This window comes from Crotalus tigris, unplaced genomic scaffold (genome assembly GCF_016545835.1).
Source record: "Crotalus tigris isolate CLP2741 ecotype Arizona unplaced genomic scaffold, ASM1654583v1 scf7180000024337.5909745, whole genome shotgun sequence".
In the NCBI taxonomy this organism is placed as follows: Eukaryota; Metazoa; Chordata; class Lepidosauria; order Squamata; family Viperidae; genus Crotalus; species Crotalus tigris.
The window spans coordinates 2,090,496-2,115,108 of NW_024100507.1; the positions used below are offsets into that span (position 1 = coordinate 2,090,496).

General features: G+C 39.8%; 1 protein-coding gene across 1 annotated transcript; it reads right to left on the minus strand.

Annotated features, from left to right (window-relative positions):
* Positions 1–1,626: 1,626 nt before the first annotated feature.
* On the minus strand, positions 1,627–12,448 carry KCNJ2 (potassium inwardly rectifying channel subfamily J member 2). Its single transcript, XM_039325463.1, has 2 exons — positions 12,313–12,448; positions 1,627–6,940 (listed from the first exon to the last, which is right to left on the minus strand). Exon 2 carries the CDS (start codon positions 6,730–6,732, stop codon positions 5,455–5,457), a length of 1,278 nt encoding a protein of 425 aa, XP_039181397.1. The 5' UTR covers positions 6,733–6,940; positions 12,313–12,448; the 3' UTR covers positions 1,627–5,454.
* Positions 12,449–24,613: the final 12,165 nt, after the last annotated feature.

Sequence of the window (24,613 nt, forward strand, 5' to 3'; positions counted from 1 at the left end):
CATTCCCACCTTAAGCATGAAAGCCAGCCGAATTGGGGCCAATTGCTCTCTCTTATCCCAACCCACCTTACAAGTTTGTTGTTGTGAGAAAAAAGAGGAGGAAGGAATATTACGAATGTTTGCTGCTTTCAGTTATTTATAAAGTAACAAGGAAAGATAAAAATCTCATAAGTAAGCATTTGCTTCTAAGTTTTAACTTATGATGTACACCAGGATCAAGGGTGGTGGTGGGAAAGAGATTGAAAAGCACGCCCTGCTCTCACATGCCTTCCAGAGGAGCTAGAGGCCATGTTAGAACAGACCCATCCCGCACAACTCCCAGAGGGTCCAGAGGCCAGGTAAGAACACATCACATACGAAAAATGACATGGTGGTCACTTGTGACATGTATCTCATAGGATTACCATCATCGTCTTAGAGGAAAAGATAGGATATAAACCTAATAACTACCTCTGGTTGCCCTATGGATTCCAATGGCTTTTTTCAGAAATGTAAACAACTGCAATAGATTGCCCCCCCCCTTTGAGGGGACAGGGCAACAGCATCTGGGAAGGATGGTCTTTACAAAAGCATCCTTTAGCACAGACATGTCAAACTGCCGGCCCATGGGCCGGATGTGGCATGCTGAAACCGCGTCCACCTCATTGCTGGCAATGAGGGAAAAGTCATATGTCGGGCGATGTCACGTAACATCGTGAGTTTGACATGCCTGCTTTAGCACATAGGTGTCAAACTCGATCACGTCACATGACGTATTGTGATATATCATTTTTTTTTTTTACTTTGTGGAGCTGGGGTGGGCTTGGCCTGCGTGTGATGCATGCAGCCTGTGGGCTGCCAATTTGATACCCCTGCTCTAGCAGATCCAGCAATTTTTCCTGATCATGTCCATGAGTGACAACCTAAAGCTAGGGCCCTAAGCTTTGGGGGCTAGATATAGTTGGCTCCTAAAGGTTAGGGCCCTAGCTTTAGGCTGTCACTTTTTGCCTTTAGTTCAGCTGGGCTATCACCAGACTGAAATATTATGCATGATAAACATTATTCCTAATGCTGTATTAGTCACTGCAAGCTTCTTTCTTCTTCCACCTCATGCAAAACCGAGACTTCAGCTGTCCAAAATAAATAAAGAGAAGACATAAAATGTTTACCAATGAAGTGTTAGCAATATGAAAGGTTTCATCTCTGTAATGTTGCCTGGCCTGGGAGAGGCAAGGGCTAGGGAAACCACCAGAAGTTCTTACATGTTATAAAATCTATAATAGGTAATGAAGATTAAGGTGGGTTTTTTTGTTTTTGTTTTGCCTACTAGAAACTGCAATTGTAGGGGACTCTACACTAGTAAAAAGCTGTTAAGGAAATACAGTCCTGACGCAACTTCTTGAAATGTTGTGGAGTCGAGGATCAAGAAGCAAACAGCATTAATCTACTGAATGTATTTTATTTTTCAACTGTTATAAAGAGCCAAATATTGCTATTTCTGCAGGACACAAATGTCCAGCAAATTCAAAAAGCAAGGTCAGCTATCCCCAAAAGAAGTACAGTTGTATAAGCAACTGTGCCATTAGCCTCGGTAATAACTTGTAGGGTTGGTTTTTTTAAAAAAACAAACAAACAAACAGTAAGATATAAAAAGTGCAAGAATATTCATTTCTTTATTTAGAAATAATAAAATAAGACATAATATATATAAAAATCTGTACAGTCCATGAATTGTGCAGTACATTAGGAAGACTTTGATACAAAAGGCTGCAAATAAGGAAATCATAAGGGAGAAGGATTGTCAAATGCCTATAGTTTTGTTCACCTTATAAACAGCTGCAGGGCAGAAATCCTTTTATGAGAAGAAAAAAAAAGGAGTTCTCTCAGGTTGCCCATGGAATGGCAACCATGCAGCCTTCTGCTACTTGAAAACAGTTAACAGCAGCCAACTTTTTTTTTCCAAAAGACGTTACAGTACTTCTCAGTTTTACCTTGTAATCCCCACACATACAAAAAAGGACATAAGAAGACAAAAATAACCACTTCAGAACCCTTTGTCTTTGCCAAAAGCATGTGCAAGACATTGAAGAGCAACGGTGGTTTCACTATGTCTTAACCCCCAACCAAAATACACAGCTTACTGATTTTTATTTATTTAATCTTGCACACCGGACTACAGATGAGTAGCAACAGCTATTCATCGTCTCTCTCTCTTTCTCTCTCTCTCAAGCGTGCCTTGCGTAAAGCAGATCCGTATATGAAGGGCCCCCATTCAAGTATTTTTGGCTTTCTTTTTCAGGGAATAGGAAAATTACTGTTTGCCCCTGACCTCATGTTTGCAGCTTGGCGACTTAAGTGAGCAATTCACATTCCAGCAAATCAGTAGGAAATTTCCCAACAGTGTAAGTGGTCAATGATTGCATCACAGGTCCATATTATCTCAACTCTTTGAACAACTGCCCTTTATGATTAGGCATAATTGCTCTTATTATAAAAATAACTTATTTGTGTATCTTCAGAAGGATCATGGGACCCAGACTACATCTCCTCAAGCATGCTTTTGTTTGATTTTGAAAATAATTATAGAGACATGTTAGGGCCATTAGGTACCATGATGTAAGAACTTTCTTTGGAGCAGATCCCCTCCCCCTCCCTTACATACATACATACATACACACACATATACAAGGAAAGACAAAGGGTTACTTGAAGAAAAAATATAATCCAAGAAGGAGTGCAACTAATTATTCACTCTCATCAAGTCTCCAGCAATCTGACATGAAAAAATGCCAATAGCAAGGGGGGAAAAAAAACACAACAAGGTTAAACATCCATGCCTAAATAAATAACAAAAAAACTCATTGCATTAGAAATCCCATAAGGCTTGCAAATATTTGCTAAAAACCATGCTAACCAGTAGCATCGTAGGTTCTAAATGATGCCAACTTGACCTTATCGCCTGTCATTTTTTTCTTTTTTCTTTAAAATGGACTTCTATTTACATTTGGCTTTAAATATAAAAAATACTTGATAAACTTTATAAAAATGTACATTATTTGTTTTTAAAAATTTGAAAACATAAAACCCTGCATCTTGGAAATCTCAACTCTGCGATGGAAAAGAACATTATGGTTTTTAGAAAAATCCCTTTCTGAGTGTTTGTTTTAAAAATATATTCCACACTTTGTCAATCTACCTTTCCACTTAATGCCTCAAGTTCTGCAAGTGGGAACTTTGTGCATTTTGGAGTAGCTTCCTCCTCACTTTGTTTAACGTATTACTAAATACTCTTTGGTTTGCACTTTATTTTTCCTTTGCAAAAATATATCACAATAGCAGCACAAATCACCTTCAATTACTTTTCATTTATTTCTCTGACTAGGCTCCAGTCAGGTTGCCATGCAGATTTAACTCTCTCCATTAAGTGTTGCTGTTTTCTTAGAGCTAGCCTCTGTCTATGGTATAGAAACAATATTTGGATAAAGAGAAAAAGCAAAAACCAAACAAAATTGTCTATAGTTAACAATTTCTCAAGCTTCAAATCCATCTACTCTGTTTAAATTCCATCCTGTCTGGGAAAATGCCACTGTATCCAGACAGAGCAATCGGGACACCCAAACCTCACTGGAGTGTGTCTTAGTCAATAGTATTAGACCCAGAACAAGCTATTTTTAATGGCATACAGTGAGATTCAATACTGTAAAAGAATCTGGAGCGTGATCCCTTCATGATACCCTTCTTCTCAGCCTTTTGAGAGGACTCTAAGGGGGCAGATAAATGGATACACTTGATCTTAGAGGCACAGATAAGTGTTACATATTCTTGGACAGGGACCCAAAAATACCATGAAAGTCATGGTTCAAAAGCTTTGGTAGAGCTACTTGCACCCACTGATCACTCGAAGATGTATCAGTCATTAAACCTCAAACAAGGGAAATCTTTTACAGTATTGTTCACTTCAAATGTATGTTCTCTTGAGTAGAAAATAACAACGCAGTCATTCTCTGTTCCCCTATTCTGGCAATGAGAAGTTATGCCAAAAAACACACACAAAACCACTGCACAGTGAACCTTGCATCAGATTATTCCATGTCCGTTTCTTCTCTCTCAAGACCTTGCAGCAACTGTGCTCCCAGTACTTAAGGTAACCTATATGACTGAACGAATGCTTTGCCAATCTCTAACAAATGTAACTTAGACAGAGCATAACCCTACCCTTAGCTACATGTAAGGGTTCATTTCCTCTAAATGCCAGTCTGCTTCTATTATAGGCTTACATCCTAGAACTTACTTTGGAATGTATGCATGGCTTAACGTGCAATTTTGTGCCAGTTTTCTGCTGTTTAACAAACAAGAAAGAACAGGTGTTTGCTTCCCTTGACTCAACTTTTTCTTTAAAAAAATCAGAAGCTTCTCTATCTACTACCTATAGCTAGATTTGTTACCTGTCATAATCAAGCAACTCTTGGCGGTGGTATTTCTCTGAACCAGGGCAATGGAGAAAAAAGACTGTTAATTGTACTCTAAACTTGACTTTTGGAATAAGGTGCAGTTAAAAAAAAAAAGAAAAGAAATACACACGTGAAGGACCTGAAGGGAAGGAAAAAGAGTCTGAAAGCAGCCTGTTCTGTTTAAATCAGAAGTCCACTGTGCAAAAGTGTGCATCTTTTTTTTCTTTGGTATTCACTTAGGTAGTTTGGAAATCAAAATATATATTGGGTAAAATGAATCTCATGCCATTTCCAAGCACTATTTAAAAAAAAAAATAACTTGCTATAGGCTACTACATGACCTTGTGTTACATAAGAATTTTCCTGTAACTGGATAGTCGGGAGAGAAATTGATTCTAGGTACTGAGCTACTGGCCTCAACAGACACGATTTCCCAGTTCGTCAGTCACTTGATTGATGGACAGAGCTTTAAAATAAACAAATTCAAGACTGGGGGGGGAGTCTCCTTTTTTTTCTTTGTTTGAAAGGATATATAGAAATATATATATATATATAAAATCATTACAGTTTGTGTTCAAGTAGTTAGCAGCAATTTTTAAAGAGAAAAACAAACAAACAAACAAGGCAAATGCTTGCCTTTGTTATGCCATTAAAAATGTTCTTGTTCCCAAAGGAGAGGCATTTGGGGAGGAAAAACAATGGATAACAAACAATAAGAGCTCAATCAAGCTTGCCTGCAAGTTCAAGTTTTGTAAAAAAATATATACATAATTTATTCTACAACATATGTGCCTTCTAGCAATCAATAGACATAGTGCTTCAGGTTCCAAGTTCACGCCTTGCTGTACCTACTCTGAAGACAGCGCTTGAAAACCAGCTCAGGTTGACTCCTTAGGGCTGTTTGCCCATCTCTGTCCAACAGTACCATCAGCTGAAAACCTGTTTGCAGCCACTTCTCAATGCAGCGTGCCCGTTATGGTGAGATACATTTTAAACATTACAGAAAGTATTCTCCCCACCCCAGTCATATTTCAGACTCTCGCCTTAAAGGTCTTGGTTCTAGGGGCACACCTGCTTGGCTAAGATGGTCCATCTCTGGATGAGTATCCGTACTTGTGCTCTCAGGCACCCCATTGTCACTGTCCTCTTCTTCTTTACCTGCAAGGGCAACTTCATTCTCATAGCAAAATGAATTTGCATTCGAGAGGATATATTTTTTCTCAGCTAAGTCTCTGGCACTGCAAAGGGGCGTGTTCGGCACTTCGTATGTTTTGTGGAACCTTGAGTAATCCACTTTGTAATAGTTCTTTTCTTCAAACAGGACTGGCTCGTAGCGATGGCCCCACAGGATTTCATTTGCTAGATACGAGCTGCGGCACTGAGTGGTCATAGCTGTGGCTTCCACCATGCCTTCTAATATCACTACGATTTCAAAATCTGCATTGTCCATATCTTGCTTACTTAAGTCATATAAAGGGCTCTCTTCATCTATTTCGTGGACAATTGTAATGGGCGAGACCAAAAATATACGATCTATCCCGCTGTCAAACCCAACGTTGATGTCTATTTGATCTAGAGGGATGTACTCTCCTTCAGTGGTGATTCGGGATTTGAGGAGCTGAGCTCTCACGTGCGCCTCCACCAAGTGGCTTTTGCGCAGGTTACCAACTCGCCACATCAAGCAGAGTTTTCCATCTCTCATGGCGACTACTGCATTGTTACTGAAGATGAGAGTTTCGTTTCTCTTTTTGGGTTTCGCCATCTTAGCCATGACAGCGCCGATGATGAAGGCATCAATGATGCAGCCAACTATTGATTGGAAAACCACCATGAAGACTGCAATAGGGCACTCATCTGTGACACACCTGAAGCCATAGCCGATTGTGGTCTGCGTTTCAATGGAGAACAGAAAGGCTGCAGTAAAGCTGCGCACCTCAGACACACAAGGTTTCTCCACTTCCTCTAGGTCCCCATGCAATAAGGCAATCAACCAAAATACACAACCAAAGAAGAGCCAGGAGAGGATGAAAGCCAGACAGAAAATAAGCAACATCCATCTCCAACGGATGTCAACGCAAGTGGTAAAGATGTCTGCTAGGTATCGCTGACCTTTTTCACCCACATTAATGAACTGGACGTTGCAGTGGCCATCTTTCTTGACAAACCGGCTCCTGCATTGTTGCCTGGTGTGTACTTTGCTCTTCCCATTCCCAAAGCCGTTGGCCACTGCCATAGTTGCTAGCTTCATACCATCCTCTTCCGAGGAAACGATGCTGTAGCGGTTGGTTCGCACGCTGCCCATCGCTTCCGATGTGGACTCCGGTGCTTCTGCTTTCGAAAACAGTCTGAGTTTCTGCAGAACTCTTTGGAGAAACAGTTTTGAATGTTCTTTGAACACACTCAGATGAAAAAAAAATGAGGGAGAAGCTGGTGCCTCCGTCAACCCTTGACTATGCCAAGGAGAACCTTCTGATATTCAGAACTAATCATCTACCAGGAAGAGACATGACCTGTAATAAGAGGGAAAAAAGAATCAGCAAATACTAGAAACAGCTCTTCTTCTCCCCCCCCCTTTTTTTTTTTTATTTCCTGGCATACTCAATTCTGTTTAGTCAAGGAGCACATAATTTATTCAGTGGTAACTTAGCATAGCTGTAGAATCAAACTCTCCTGAAAAAAGAAAATCATCATCAAATATCTTGAGTATAGTATCTACGTCTTTGAAACATACACAGATCAAATGTTTATATTTTTTTTAAAGTACCATAATGGTATTATTCTAAAATTATATATGTCTCAGAAAGTGTTAGAGATGCCATCTAATTCCTGTTTGCAAAACAAGACAGCAAGCCTTTTGAAATCATTCAGCAATGGGATTATTCTGATAGCATTTTGGCACTGGAGGTTCAGCTTGTCAGATCTGGCTTAAGATTGCTAGAAACCTTTCAAGTAATATCAAAGAGAATTCTTTCTTAAAGACCAAATATTACACTGTAACCCATATCCCTTGCCAAGTTTTCTGCTTTCACACAAAGTTGAGATTTTGGAATAGAAAATTCTTTAAGTTTCTTATTTTAATGCATTTTCAGCAGGTTAAGTTTCCTTTTAGAAGTTTTTTTTCTTAAAAAGTATTAAAAATCAATAATTGAATATTATTTTTGTTATTTTCATGAAGCTCTATTTTGATTATGAAAACAAAGTAGTTTCATGGTAGCCATTTTAATGGAATGAAAACTACAACGTGTATTGGAAGCGCAGTCAATAATTACTGGAAACCTGAACAAGACCCAAGAATAACTTTATGAAGGGAAGGTTACATCTTTTAATTATTAAGCCCAGGGCTTTTTTTCTCATAAAATGCCCAGAACGGAGATCCAGCACCTTTTTTAGATGGAACCTTGTAGAGTAGGCAAGGCGGGTTGTATGACATGTGTGAGTTCCAGCACCTTTTTTTTTTTTTTAGAAAAAAAGCACTGATTAATCCAATGAGTATAACTGAATAATTATGTATCCTTTGTTGTCCATGCAAAGATGGATGGATGGATGATAGATAGATAGATAGATAGATAGATAGATAGATAGATAGATAGATAGATAGATAGATAGATAGATAAAATATTGGGATTAAGAGATGCAAAGCATTTAATGAGCAAGATTAAGAATAGACCTGATTTTATCTTATTAGTGGCATACAACAATTAAGGACTCTGATTGGGATCCCTGTTCTAATCCAAGCCAAAAGATATAACTAACCAATTAACAGTTAATCTGCATCACATTGCCTGCATATTTAAAAAAAACTGCTTCTTCTTTGATGACGTATGCCTTTAATTCTTCCCAAGTAATGCTGTTAATTAAAATATCCTTCAACCAAAACAGAATTCTACAAGACAAGTGTGCATTCTTGAACCTGAAGAGCAAAAGAGCTGTTTTCCCCCCCAAAAATGATTGACAAATCATGAGCAACTAGCTGAACAGTACTCATACATTCATGCATATACTATATATATATAATAAGCATTCAGTAAGTATGCTTAGTAGGTTAAGTATGCTTAGTAAGCAAGTCTGATCACAATCTGTTTCACAACTATCATGAGTTATGACAGTAAGCATTATGGTCATAACTGAAGGACTACTTGTGTTGAATACAATATATTCAAAAGTAAATTTCATTGTTTTCAGGTTTGGTTAAGAGTGGGTGGGTGTTCTTGACATCACATGTTGCAAACATAAAACTCATAATTTTAAGCATAGTTATTCAGAGGTAAAAACCCACTGGGCATATCAGGACTCCTATGCAGGCTTACTCAGAAGTAGAGTATTTCTAGTGTATGGGACTGCAGCTTTCTAAATACTGAAACCACAATCAATGTTCAGTTTTCTTCCTTAGTGAAATACATCCATTTCACACTTTCCATGAAAGTCCAAAGATTGAAAAATGCAACAGGTGACAATGCATTAATAATGCTGCATCGGTTTGTTTTTATTCTTTATTGCAACCTCTTATTCAGAGCCCTCTGTCTATAGTTATACAGAAGGCACCTTCTTAATGTGGTACCTGAGAAAGGAACAATGTGAAATTCCACATAGAGACTTAAATGAAGGGGGGGGGGGAAATCACTGATTTAAAAGTGAAATATCAACGCTTTTCCAATGTGGAATAGTGGTTAAAGTGCTGTACTACAACTGGGAAGAGCCAAGCTCCAGTCTAAGTTCATTGTGAACATTTATTGGATGACCTTGAGCCAGTGACTTTCTCTCAGCCCAATCTATTCCAAAGAGTTGCTGTGGAGATGAAATGAAAGGAGATCTTCATGTAAGCTGCCTTGAGCTCCTGAGGAAAGGCAGGATATCAAATAAATTACACAGAGTAACAATGTGTGTGCCATAATATCAGTTTATCCCATACTTTTTAGTAATCTAGAACCTTAACAGGGGCCATTACGGCCATCTAATCACACTGTACAATTTGTATGTTATACAAACTTTTGTTTAATTTTCTGGATTCCACCTGCATATATTATGTACTTTAGAAATATTTCTTTCTAAATAGCTGAATGAGGAAAATATAAAGCAGAGGGATAGCAGAACTCTATCCCTGGTTTTTGATTAGTAACTTCCTGAAATGTGACATCTGCAAGCTTTTTCCTTCGTTATCTTCTGACAACTTCCAATAATCCACAATTTCTCAAATGCACATTAGTTCTCAGTTTGTAAAACAGAGAGAGAAAGAGAGTGGGGCAGAAGAATCCTTGGATTTAAAGGGGAAAAAATTGCATGGGACATAGGCTGTCTATATAAGATTTTACAAAGCCAAATTGGATCTATGGGCATTTGATCAAATCCAAATTCAAATCACTGTGAGCATTATATATATTTGGAAGCAAAGCCTCCAGAGGTCAGATAAAGTGACCCTTAAAGAAAAAAAACCCTGGACCATAACTCTCTATAATGCTCTGAGACCTCATCTAGAATTTTGGAAAATGAAGGCTTGGCACATCACAGTTTATTAAAGTCTTGGCTATCCTCTTTCAGCAATTTACATTCCTTTAAGCAGCAAGAAAAAGGCATGGGGTCAGAGGTTAACAATTACATTCAATGTCCAGATAAGGAGAGCAGCATATTAGGAATTTGGCTTCTAATACCAATCCAAGCAGAATCAGGCTCTGGAAATATTTAGAAGATACATTTTTGCAGATACGCCACATATATACAAGCAAACTCCTTCAATGTCATATATAGCAATCCTCTTCCAAATGCACAAAATGGATATAAAATTTGGTGGAAAATACTCTGTGAAGTGCTTTATAAGAAACTGTTTCTAACAACAGAATAGTCATTTCTTAGCTGCAGAAATATTTCTTCCCCTTTCTCTTCTATCACAGATGCACATTCCTTTCAGCCATGTAGCCACATTAGCCGTTATCCAAAATAGGTATCAAGCATCATGCCTGACAGTGCATTTTCCTCATATAGCTGCAAATATTACCAAAGACACATGTCATCAGAAATCTTGAGAACACTGAAAGCTTGTGTGTCCCTCAAGCCCACCTGTCTCTCTTTTGTCCTGCCCACCACCAGACATCCCACACTCCACCTGGAGAAAACATCAACTGAATTGTGAGTCTCCATGCTACAGAACTACACCACAGAGATGGTCCTTTCACATCCCAAGAATAAAAAAAATGTCTGGGACTAGCCTCATGGATCAGCTTGGTGCCTTTTCTTAAGCCCTTCTACAGAAAAGGAAAGCAATTCTTTTGTTTAACCAACCCCCCCCCTGCACTTTAGAAGTAGGTGTTGACAGTTGGGGGGCATCAAGAAAAAGGGGTACAGCTGAAGGGTTCTAAATCAACTATACAGAAGCAGCTTTGGAGCAAAAAACACACAGAGAGGCGGATGAGAGAATTTAGTTGCTAAAAGGACTGGGGGAGGGAAGGGGAAGGAGGAACAGTTAATGAGCATATAGCAGTTTATTTCCCAGTTGCCAGCATTCACCTCTACTGAGGCTGTTCAAGGCACCCATGTTGCTAAGTGAAGCTAACTGCTCCTTGCCTGTGCGTTGAGTAAACAGAATGGCTCTGAATGAGAGTTCAAATCAATCCTTTTCTTCTTCTAAGTCTCCCAGACTCTTTGCAGTCTCCCAGCACTGTCTCTTCATCCCATCTCCACTCTATGTTTTTTTTCCCTCCTAATGACATAATCAAAGCATTTTAAAAACAAAAATGCCAGCAATGTTGGCAAGAGATATGATGGTCACACACCTAGCCAGCTTGCTTGCAGAAGATGAGAAGGTATTTCCAGAGGATGACGAAGTATTTACAAGTGACAGCATCACCGATAAGCCACTTTTGTAGATGGAAATATATGAAAAGGGCTGAATATGGTATATAGCACATGCATGCAGCTATATACCCATATGCCCAGAGAGAGGTTGACCCAGCACAATGGGGAAAGCAGAAATACTGGGTTCAGGAGAACACGATAAGAAGAGGTTTGAATTGCTCACAGTAGTTAAAGCTGCTTGAAGCTGATCCCAACTAAACCTTCCAAGAATAATCTATTTTCAGATGACAAAATCTGTAACAGGCTATATAGCATAACAAAAATTATTTCATCTAAATGGGGAAAAAGTATCCTAATGAATTAAGTAAATGTGATGCAATCTCTCTCAAGCTGTAAAACTCTCATCGCCTTTTTTGTTTTTTGTTTTTTTTGCTTCCAGTTCTTGGCACTATAATAACATCTCTCCCTCCCTCCCTCCCTCCCTCCCTCTCTCAATCTCCCTCTCAAAAAAAGGCAAAATCCCACTCAAGGCTTTGGTGCATGCTCAACAAGAACAGTCAATATGTGATTTTTAGGTTGTTGTGAAAAATAGAGAGAACTGGACAAACCTAGGGGCTTAGATGCTATGACCTTTTCCTTAGTCACAGCATTTTTTTTTATTTTTTTATTTTGGTAACCACGGGCAGAAAAAAAGGAAATAGCAAAAATAAGCGAGCCCCTAATAACTAGCAGCTTTCTTTGCTAACTTCTATGCAGAGCAATACCGCAAAGTCGGCTTCGTGCAGTGAAACCTAAGAGCATAAATCACCCCGATTATGAACAAAACTACCTGGAACTATTTTACCAATTATCCCAAGGAGCCATTCAAGCAGCCGCTAAAGGAAAGAGGCGCCAGTGAAAACTTGCTCTGCTTCTAATCAATCACACACTCTTTTTTTTTTCTTCTCCCCGACACTCACAAATACTTTCGTGGGGTTGGAATTCTGCATCGACTCTCCCACAGTCCCAAAGTATTTGCCCGGCTTTCGAGGTTCTATTTCTTTCTGCTGTAGGAAAAGACAAGTAGGTGTTTTGCAGAAAAGAATCTCTTCCTTACCTGCGGATGAGTTTCAAGCTACGGAATGAATGACTATTATGAACAAGAGCGTAAGATCCAGACAAGCATGCCGAAGGTCCGCTAGCTAGCTGCTGCAACCCTTGCAAATGAAACAACTGAATAAGCTACTGCCCGAAGGACCCATGTGATTTTTAATACCGGCTCATGTGTCTCCACCCCCGGACCTCTTGAAACCAATGAGAATCGCGGGGCTGGCTTGCGGAGCCTGAGGCTGACTTGTAGCGATTCCGCCGAGGGAGTCTTGCTGAGGGAAGCGAGAGGGATGGAGCGGGAAGGGTGGGGGGGAGAGAACGACGGTGCTAAAAGGGAAAAGGTGCAATTATCTCTGGGCAGCTCTCCGCTTCCTTCAGTTGCGCCGAAGTCTTCGCGGGAACCCGCCGCAACTCTGCAGAACGCAAAGGGGTTTGCGCCGACCGCAAAGTATACGAAGGAGGCGCGGTTTATCCACGCTGCCGGATGCGGTGCGGAAAGGGGAAAATAAAATGGGTACCCTACACCTCAGAAACCAGGCTCCGCCTCGTCCCCAGTATTTCTGAGACTTGAAATCCTGCAATTGCTACCCCGGGACGGATTTTGCGAAGCAGATATCGGGGAACGTGAGGAGAGGAGAGGGGAGGGAAGGCTGTCCGGGTGCTGCTTATTCGCTGAGGTCCCGCCATCTGCGGGAAGGAAATGTGGCTCTGATGGGGCGGGGACCGGAGGACCACCATCAAGAGAAGAAATAGAGAAGGGGGAGGGGAGGGAATTTTATGTGGAGTAGGCAGGAGGAGGAAAAAAAACAACAATGTAGGCTTGGTTTATTCAGCCACCGTCCTCCGTGGATGGAGGGGGTCACCAATTGTACACCGAAGAATGGAGAGATTGCGATGAGGCAGATGTGGGAAGAAGAGTTATGCTGAGGTCTGGTCCTGAAAAAGAGGCCTGCCGGGGTTTCACAGGTTGACCCTGCGAGGAGTTTTGTGCCTAGAAGCTTCAACAACAATACAGCAGGTGCAGTCTGCCGTCGAGTAATGTAACGGTAGGGGGAAAAATAGCATCCTGTTGAAATTGAACTTGCTAAAAAAAGGACTTAGTATTAAGCATGGGGTGGCAAGATGAAGTGGTGAACTGGAAGAAAGGAACGGATCCGATTAGGAAGAGAGCTTAGGGAAAATGGGGGGGGCAGGTTAAGCCTTCTAAAGGAGGGGGATTGAGAAGGTGTGAAAAGGTGATTGGCCGAAAAAAGGATCTTGAGGGAAGCAATAAAAATCGAAGAAGTTGAAAACGGAGCAGAAAAAGTTGGAAGAAGCGAAGATGAAATAGTGTTGTGGGAGTTCAAAGATTTAGCTTTAGCAGATTTCGACTTTCAAAAGACGCGAGGCGGGTTTGCTTTTGCAGCTTGTAGGCAAGGAAATTATGTACGCTCTTTTTACCGCCGTCAAATTATGAATGGGGTCATTTAAGTTGATTACGACTTATTACGTGCCATCATTACGTGCTAAAAGTGTCGAATTTTAGCGATGGCGTATTCACCGTGCCTGAGTTAGTGTACAAATAATCATTCTCATCAAAGTTATCTGGGACTAAAGGACTCGTTCGCCAGTTAAAAGTCTCCGCCACTCAAATCAGCGTTCACTGTATGAAACCACAACTCTCCGCCACTTAAATCAGTGTTTGTGTACAGTATAAAGTCACACGCGTCTGCCTTCAAACCAGTGGCTGCTGTTCGAAAACACATCTTCCTGCCAACTGAATCAGTGAACGTCTAAAATAATCTCTCAAGCGGGGGCGGGGGAAACAACAACCCTGCCCCAATAAAGTTCTTAAATCACTCAACTCCGAGACGGCGAGCCCTCAGCTCTGCTTCTGGTGTCTATTGGTCTATTCATCCCGCCCCTCTGCCTCAAGAACCAATCAGGAGGCAGCAGGGGAGCAGCTTTATCCTCCTCCTCTTCCCTGCGGAATTCATTGCCGGCCGCTGAAGCTTCCTCGAAATGCTGGGACCGATGCGGTCATTTTGATTCCTGGAGAACGGAGCGTAGCTGGGGCTTTCCTAGTCTATGGGGAAAGTCGGAGATGAAGGGCAGTAATGTAGGTAGAGAGAAGGAGAGATGGTTGAAGCAAGGAGGGCATTGCTTGGGAAATGAAAAAAAATTAAACGGCTGTTTAATTTTAATCAGCCAGCCAGCTGCTGAGGTTAGGCCTGTTTGCCTTAAGAGAAGGGAGCAAGAAAAAAAAAAAGAAGCATCTATATTTGAGCAGTTCAAATTGCTATTTTGTAATTAGAGCCCCTAAAAATCATCTACGGATAAGCAGGCCAGTGAAAGGCATTATTGAAAAGAACTCAAATTCCTATGTATACTCCTTGTAAAATCTTTTTTTTTTTTTTTTTTGTATAACACTTGATTGTATATTACAAAGGGTAACAAAACTGAGGGCAAAGTTACCTGTGATTTTAAATATCTACGGCTTGGAGGGAGGGATTTAAAGTTGCCCCTTTTAACTTGAAAAGGAAACAAAACGCTGATGAATTTAAAAAAAAAAAAGGATAAACAGTTATTTCACCTCTTGTTCTTCCAGCAAGTTAAGGGGAGGGAACTCCATCCTTCCTCCAAAACAAAAAAAGCCTTGAATTCTAATGTTTCTCAAGAGCATACATACAGTATATGCAAGAAAAGAGAGTGGATAGACATTTTCTCTGGCACCCCAACAGTGAATTACTTTGAGACTGCAATATGGTGTTGCTTCAAGACACAACCTGAGCAGTCCCTGCCTGTTTAATTACCCTCTCCCCAGGTCATGCAGACAACAAGAATTACTAGTCTCCCTTCTGTCTATATTTGTGGTTTGGTGAGGCTGATGTCCAGTTCTCCACACTCTCCAATGGGAGAAGGCAAGTGAATAGGAAGAAGTCATGTTTTGTTTCAAAGAAACTACCTGCAGTTCACCTAAAGGCCAGCATTTGTAGTGTTGAGCAGAAGCTCCATTCAGGTGGATGGTCCGTGTTTTTAACACAAGGAGCCCAGTAGACAGCATAGCTCAGAAACTGAGCAAAAGCAGGTATTCGGGCTCTCTCAGCAGACCAGTCTACCCAGGGAACTTGCTGCTAACTCTTGATTGAATGCATTTCAGACTTTCTGCAGAAAGAGCTGGTCAATTCACAATAGTATAGTTAGCACTGGGGTTTGGTTTGGTTTTTTTTTTCATATTGTTCAACCCTGCTTTGTTTATTCTGGGCAAAGAAGGCTGTGTAAATGATGGTACCAATTATCTCCATTGGCTCACTTGCCTCAGCCCTGCTGAATGCGTTCCCCCCTTTGTATATTTTTTTTCCAAGCAGGAGGAAGTGGAAGTGAGTAAAAGCTTCCCAAACTTAGAGGAATAACAGCCAAGTGCTTGACTGTTCACATAATCCTCTATTACCCTCCCCCCCCCTTTCAAAATTGGATGTGTTGTGTGTACAACATGCTGGGCTAAAATAATTAATTTGTGGCTCAGCCTAAGGGACTGAGTTCATTCAGTAAGCTTTGGATAGCATACTAAGTGGTTACAGCCTCTGGGAAGTGTTGAGAATTAAGCTGAGCAAGAAAGATCATTAAGCAGAACCATTTTCTTTTTTTTTTCTTTTTTTTAAAAAAGTGGCAATGAGTCTTCCATTAGTAGAGTAGTCCTGAAGGGGAGGATCCAAATGCCAGGAAGACTACTTCCTCTAGTCTATAGTATGTCAAACTTATGCCTAGGGAAAAATGCAAAGCAAGAGGATGGGGATTGGGGCCTACTCTTACCTGCTAGGTTGGATGAGCAAATGAGAGATGGATAGGGTTCTCTGGCCCAAAGGATAAGGCCTAACAGCTAGAGAAATTGACAGAAAACAGTTGGATGAATTCATGGAGTCATCAGCAAGTATATCTGAGTCAGCACCTGGGCTGGAATAAGATTTTTTCCTTTTAAAAACATTTTACAGTCAGATTTTCATTTTGGATGTACATTATTGGCCCATTGTTCTCCAGAAATATGTATCAAAATTTAGTACCAGTATATGTGTACTAGGACAGGTAAGTGTGTGTGTGTGTTCTCTCCTCTCCAAACCATGGTTCACAGTCCTCACAGAGATTGTGAGTATAATTTAACTGCCTCAACTCACCAATGGGCTGTTCTTCCTTTAAACCTAAAGCAGCAGCATTAAGTACAGGTAGTCCTCGACTTATGATCACAACTGAACCTCAAATTTCCATTCCTAAGCAAGGTTAACTGAAGGTTTTGCCCTGTATTATGACCTTTTTGCCACAGTTGTAAAGTGAATCACTGCAGTTGTTTAGTGAATCATGCAGTCATTAAGCAAATCTGGCTTCCCCCATTGACTTTGCTTGTCAGAAAACAACAGGAAAGTTTACAAATGGTGATCACCTGGCCCCAGAACAGTGCAAGTTGCCATAAACACAGGCCAGTTGCCAAGCGCCTGAATTTTGAACACTTGATCCTGGGGATGCTGTAATGGTTTGTATGTGTGGAAGCTGGTGATAAAGTACTTTTTTTAGTGCCTTTGTAACTTTGAAGGGTCACTAAATGAATGGTTGTAACTCGAGGACCTGTTTACTTTTCTTCATCTTTGTTTGACATTAATTTGAAAGATACTAGCCTTTACATGGAAAAGTTTTCATTATGTAATATTACTCAGTTTTGTCCAATACTCTGTCAAGACAGAGTGGTTTTGTGTTCAGAGTTCTTAGTTCTTTGAGCATTGCCATCTTTGGTCATGTATTGGTTTGTACTGCCTCAGACAGAGCCAGTGTGTAATCTGAGAGTCCTTCTGGACTTGCAACTCCTCAAGGAGTAGGTGTACAGTCGTGGCCAGGAGGGCCTTTGCACAACAGCAAGGTTGTCTGCCAGTTGTGCTCTTTCCTGGACCAACATGTGTTCATCTTTTTTGACTTCTGACAAGCCAAATGTACAAGGAAACCGGATTCACTTAACAACTGTGTTACTAACTTAACAACTATAATGATTCATTTAACCACCTACTCTTTGAGGAGTTGCAAATCCAGAAGAACCCTCAGATTACACACTGGCTCTGTCTGAGGCAGTACAACCCAATATATGACCAAAGATGGTAATGCTTGAAGAACTAAGAACTCTAAACACAAAGCCACTCTATCTGGGAATGTTGGAAATGTTGGGTTCAATTGTTATAAATTGAGGACTACCTATACCGTTTCATATGTTTTAGTTTAAAACTCTGACATCAGGAGACTTCATTTGCCTGATTTTGTCATTTGTTTGTCATTAGTTGGCAACATTTGGAGCACCTTCCTGTCAGCATGCCTCAGGAATCATTGATCAAAAGATGGCTCTGCAGCTATTCCTCTTTCCCTCTTAATCAGATATCTTATAGTAAGAAAACCATAAAGTTGTGAGGGAAAAAAATGGATAGTCATCATCCAGAGCTTCCAAAAATTGAATAAGGCAAGGCAATTGCATAATAAAAGCCTTGTTTGGAAGCAACCTTTAGGTTACAGATGAAATCATCATCTTTTTGGCATATTTTTTTTTGGGGGGGGGAAGAGCCATAAGAAAAATGTGGCACACAGCCAAAAACTCACCCTAAATCAACAAGTTATTTCAGTGGATAATGTGTTTTATGTAATTTGGCTTAATATACTGAGTATCAGATGAAACCCCACTTAGTTGTAGGAAAACTATTTAATTACTTTTTTATTATGAATCATATCTTTCACAAATAGTGTTGTTCTGTGAATTACTAATTGGATTATTGTGGCATCGGCCAACTGCTTTATTTAATCTTGCTAGGAGCTGCCTTCTGGTGTTTTCAGAAATTATATACGGAGGGTGCAGGTAGTCCTTGGCTTAAAACTACAATTGAGCCCCAAATTTCTGTTGCTAAGCAAGAGAGTCAGTAAATGAGCTCAATTTTATGACCTTTCTTGCCACAGTTGTTAAGTTAGTAACACAGTTGTTAAGTGAATCTGGCTTCCCCATTGACTTTGCTGGTCAGAAGGTCGCAAAAGAAGATCACATGACCCTGGGACACTGTAATCATCATAAATATGAGTCAGTTGCCAAATGTCTGGATTATGATCATGTGACACAGGGATGTACAATGGTCATAAGTGTGAAAAATGGTTGTAAGATAGTTCTTTCAGTGCCGTTGTAACTTCGGTCACTAAATGAAAGATTTTAAGTCGAGGACTGCCTGTAAAATGGTGGCATGCTCTCTGCCTTCCTGCCATAGCTTTCCAAGAGACAGAAAGACCATCATTACCTTTCTTTAGATTAGTGATGGCAAACCTATGATACGTGTGTCAAAGGTGACCCCCCCATGACATTTTGGATGACACGAAATCATTCACCAACACTCAACTTGCATGACTTTCAGAGGCTGCATGAGAATGGGGCGTACTTTCTCATGAGCCTCCAAATATCATGTGAGGACAGGACATGCTTTTGCATGGTTTTTGGAGGTTGCAGAGGCTGTGGGAGAGCATACTTCAAAATCGCCTCAAGAACAAAGGCCTTGCGTTGACCTGGAGTAGCCTCAGGTAAGCCTTGCGGACTTGTCAACAGAAAGAGAAGACCGTCTGAAGGGAAGTAGTGCACATCAGGGCATGGGGAATAGTGCAAGGCAGCCTTTTTGAGTGGCAATGGTAGTCCTAGGGCTGAAGTCAAGGACCGGGCTTCTACTTCAGATCCAGCTCAGTGCTGCCACTAATGCCATTGTTCAGAGTGGCCTAAATACCAGGGAAATAGACTATTGTTTCTCTTTTGTTTGGTATGTGTTCCTGTATGAGAGAAAGAGAGAGAGACATGCCAGCAGAGTAAAATCAGGCGCTTCCGAATTTTTGACATGCCAAGCCCAAAAAGTTTGCCATCACTCCTTTAGCTAATAATACAATTTTATCTATGCCACAGAAAGACTATGAACACCCTAAGAGAGCCTAAGTAAAAATAATCATGTAGTTAGAGAGACAGACATAATTAAAATGCAGCAAATCTAATCAATTTTGTTAAAAGAGGCGTCCAAGCAGAAGAAAGCTTGTGTGCATCAGGGCCTTCATGGCAGTCCTCCACAACAGCCCCAGTTTCTCATGTGCCCACCTCTGCTTTAGATAGGCTCTTGCTTACAGAGCTAATCTTTGACAATCTAACATCTATATATTTTTTGTTATCCCATATTAATTAAATAAATAATATAGTACATAGAAATCGAAAGGTCAATTGGCTGTGCATGTGCTTTCCTGTATTCAATTTATACATTGCACAAGTTAGGCTAAAGTGCTATTATGTTTTGAAAATGCACAAACATAAATACAGAGTAAACATCCTCTTTTATATTTTAAATTGCTGGGGCTAAATATCTGATAAAGATAATAATGAACTACTGTTCTGGCAAAAATTTTTGAAGGATTAGAAGTAGTTTTCCTACATTAATGCAGTATTTTGGAGGGCAGATGAGGTGTTAAAAAATACCATCATTCAGTTGCATAGAATCAGGTATTGCAGAGGTCCTGGCAATGGCAATGGGTATGCTTATTTGTAGGCTTCCTGGGTTGATACTAGGATTAAGAGAAAAGATGAGTTGTTAAGTAACAGAACCCACATCAAAAATATCACAGATCATATGATTAGCTTCCGGATTTCCTTCAAATAACTTGAACTACTGCAGCATTAGATTAGTCATGAGGAATAGATGGGAGGAAAAGATCTGGTTAACATTTGAATTTTATCAGAAAATACATGGGAATCAATTTCTTCTTTCTCTTCTTTTATACCATTAAGTATAAATGTAACAGACTCAAAGAATTTGGAGCAAAGAAACAAATAAATTTATTTATCATTGAGATTTTGCACTTTGTTGGCACCAGAACCCAACAGGAGCACAGCCAAAGTATAGCCTGTTACTTAATAGTCTAGCTACAGTGATAAATGTAGATGTGGGACAGCCAACTGGTTTAGAACAGTGAAATTTCCCAGTAGGCTTTGGACAAATCATGGGTTTGTAGCCTAATTTATCCAGATCTTGTTAAAGATACATGAGGATAGAATTGTAATTGACTCTTGCCAATCCTCCATAACCCAAATTCCTCCTTGCATAAAAGTTAGAAGTGTGTGCTTTGTTTTCCACACAGATTTACAAGTCCAGAAACAACTCAGGACCACAGCTTCAAATGCTTGCTGTTGTTAAATGCTTAGTAAACCCATCTGTTTAAAGACAAATGTTTCCTTAATGACTAGCACACAAGGAAGTTGATGTTACATGAAAAGTTTGTTTTAAAAAACGACCTTTTCCTGTTACATATACTACCCTAAGAAAGAAGGGGTGAGATACAGTTGAAATGTTAACCCTTACTAAAGGTGAAGGTTTGTTTTCTTCTAGTTATTGGCTCAATAACTTATCATCTGTTTGCAGTGTAGAATATATGATGCATTCATCCATACTATTTTTAAAATATGTTCTATTTTCTCACTGATTTTGCTTTACAACTTGTTTAATTTCCATTCAGTCACAAATAACTTTTATGTTGATGACATATATAATAGCAATACTTTAAGAGTTAATTTCTAGTTACACAAATTACTGTGTACAAATTGATGTATTTCCCTGAAAGAAAATTGTGTATTTAATAAACAATTCCGTAATCCCAAACTTTTTTTCCCTATCTAATCTGTAGCTATTATTTATTGCTTAAAGCAGTGGTTCTCAACCTTTTTAATGCCGCGACCCCCAACCGCTCGTAAGTCGAGGACTACTCAACCGGTCGTAAGTCGAGGACTACTCAACTGGTGCAGCACTGTTTGCAGGATGGGACTTTTGGCGGGCTCAGCAGGGCAGAAACAGCCTGGACAATTCCTATTGGCTTTTGAAAGCCAATAGAATTAGACTCTATTCAAGAGAGTCTATTCTATTGGCTTTCAAAAGCCAATAGAATAAAAGGGAGTAGCACAGCTAAGAAAAAGGGGGAAAAAATGGCAGACTGCGTTGTTTGGCGACCCCCATGAAATGGTCATTTGACCCCAAATGGGGTCCCGACCCACAGGTTGAGAACCACTGGCTTAAAGCACTAAGAGGTGTTTTTAAATTTAAAGGTAAACTATTTGGAAAGAAAACTTAGCTGACCTTTCAGAAAAACCTGTTGTAATAGTTGAGAAACTGGTATTATTATTATTATTATTATTATCAAAACAACAACAATAATAATAATTGGAAGGGATCTTGGAGGTCATCTAGTCCAACCCCCTGCTCAGGCAGGAAACTCTATTCAGACAAATGGCTGTCCAATCTCTTCTTAAAAACTTCCAGTGTTGGAGTATTCACTGCTTTTGGAGGCAGGTTGTTCCACTAGTTAATTGTTCTAACTGTCAGGAAGTTTCTCCTTAGTTCTAGGTTGCTTCTCTCCTTGATTAGTTTCTATCCGCTGCTTCTTGTCCTGCCTTCAGGTGCTTTGGAGAATAGCTTGACCCCCTCTTCTTTGTGGCGGCCCCTGAGATATTGGAACACTGCTATCATGTCCCCCTTCGTCCTTCTCTTCATTAAAGTAGACATATCCAATTCCAGCAACCATTCCTTATATGTTTTAGCCTCAGTCCCCTAATCATCTTTGTTGCTCTTCTCTGTACTCTTTATAGAGTCTCAATTTCTTTTTTACATCGTGGTGACCAAAACTGGATGCAGCATTCCACGTGTGGCCTTATCAAGGTATTGTAATACATAGTGGAACAGTTGCATTCAAGATTACAGGCGGCATGTCTTCTTCCAGGATAGACCATGATCTCTCCCTCCCCATCAAATTCAGTATTTAGGCCCATGTTGAAGATCCATTAGTCTGCTAGTGGACACCCCAGATGGGAATAGTGAAATACAAGTATTGTTAATGAAGCCACATATTCTTAAAAACCCACCAATCACATATAATGGTAAGCATAGTATGAACAGAATGCTAACCCATCACTGTGTGGCCAAAACAAAAGAACAGGTAAATTTTTTGAAAGGGGTTTCTTAATTTACTTTTGCATTATCCAAAGAAGTTAAGCCATTTAAGGTTGCAGAGTCTGAAATGACTTTTCAGCAGAAAACCTGGTTGAGGGAATATGTCTTGCCTTTCTCTCTTCCTATCTTAGAAACTTGAAGCAACAATAGAAAGTTTGAGCAACATGTTTAGAGAAAGAAAGCATGTATTATCCCTTTGGGATAGATGTGAGTGCTCTAGTTATTGTCCAGATACTTAGCCCAGCAACTGAGCAGGGATGGACAAGTAGCTCCATTCCATGCTGTTGTGTATATCATCTAGCCTCTTGACATCCACCCATGCATCACTCAGCTTGATGAGAGATGTTCTCATATACATCTGCCTTGAACAGGTATCAGGGCAGAAATCCAGCAGTATGCACAGCATTGATGGTAGAGTTAATTACACTTAGAAATTAACCTGTGAATTTTCATATAAGAACAGTACAACTGAACTAGTTGTAATTGTAATTCTAAGTGTTTTAGGAATTAAATTCAGTTGTTTGAATAAGGGATGGATTAACTACATTAGTTTTCCAATCCTCAGTTCCAGGTTCACTCATCAATTTCCATTGAAAGAAAGCACACATTTTTGTGGCTACTTATTCCACTATGCATATTTTTTGCTAAATACTGCAGTATTTTTCTCTTAACACTTTAGTATTGTTTTCTGAATAATACTGCAATTTAATTCAGGTCTGAATCCTTGCTTGGCCTTTAAATGCAGCTTAGTAAAAAGAGTGACCAGGTGGCCAGCTATTTTTTTTTAAATGCTATATTAATATACCTAGCACATAAAAGCAACACAGCATAGAGACAGGCAAAGTAAAAAGGTCACCTGCTTCATATTTATTTATTTATTTATTTGCAGCTATAGTTAACAGCACAGGAGCAAGACTAGGCAAAGTGAAAGATAGTTGTTTGCTGACATGGTTTGATGGCTAAGGGGGATGCTAAGCATGTTCTGTTCTGAAGACAATAGCAACTTATTGATTCAGAACTACTAGATATTATGGATAAGACTTTTAGGAAAGGAAATATATACCATGTGTCAACCCTGTCTCCCCCCAGTTAATGATTAAACAAATGGCTGGATACTGGGAACATACCCTTTACCTTCCCCAAATTGACAGAAGGAAACTGACAATTCCTGGAAGGAAAAGGGTTAAGAGCCAGCAATTTACAAATGCAACCACGTGTGAAAGTGCTTTCATTCTCTTCCTTATAAACCACAGATGTTGATTTTACACTCCTAAGAGGGTTCATAAAAGGAGTGTAGGTGGGGAGAATAGCCAGATGTTTGGTACATTTTGGTGAAATTAATATTGGGAGAGTGGTGTAAGGTAAAACCTCACCCTAATTATCCACATTATTAAAATAAAAGCTGCTTAAAATGAAATAGTGTATTTTGTGAAGCTGTCTCTTGTGGGAGGAATATCGTGTGTTGATCAGATTTCTGTTGGGCTCATAGAGAAGAAACTTTGCTTCTTTGATAGAAGGATTTGGATTTTTTATAAGTAGTAGGAGCAGGTAATATCTCCCAAAGAGCTTATTGAGAAAAGAGGGATGTTTTCTTGACATTCTGAACCCAAATATTCTGTAAAGGGTCTCTTAACAAAACATGTTGCATTCATTCCCAGCAAATGCAAAGCTGGTGTATACCCCATCTTTTCCTCTCTATTTTCTTTTTGTTTTTAAGACTGAAATGCTTCAATAAAGAGAATTAAGGTTAGCCATTGGCTTTTTGTGTATATAGTACACTCTGTACCAAATTTTGTGACACCTGATGTCACATTAATGGCATTACATTTTCCAGAGTCCGTGTCCCTTTAGGTCAGGGGTTCTCAACCTTGGCAACTTTAAGACTTGTGGACTTCAATTCCCAGAATTCCTCAGCCAGCTTTGCTGGCTGAGGAATTCTGGGAATTGAAGTCCACAAGTCTTAAAGTTGCCAAGGTTGAGAACCCCTGCTTTAGGTACAATCAAGCAAACCGTATTTACCCTTGAATGATAACTCTGTATTTTAGCAACAATGACACCAAGTCCTATGCCTGTGAGGGAAATCACAATACAAGATGAAATGGGGCTTAAGTTTTTTTATGAATTATGTGTCTATTATTTTACTTAAAAGAGAACAAAATGTATTGGGGGTAAAATGTTGCCACATATCTGGGCTACTTCTGCTTGTACACATCTGCCTGTAGTCTTACATTTAGTGAAACCATTGAAAATCCAATCAGCAAGGAATGTAACTAACAATACAACAGTTTTTAAAAAGCA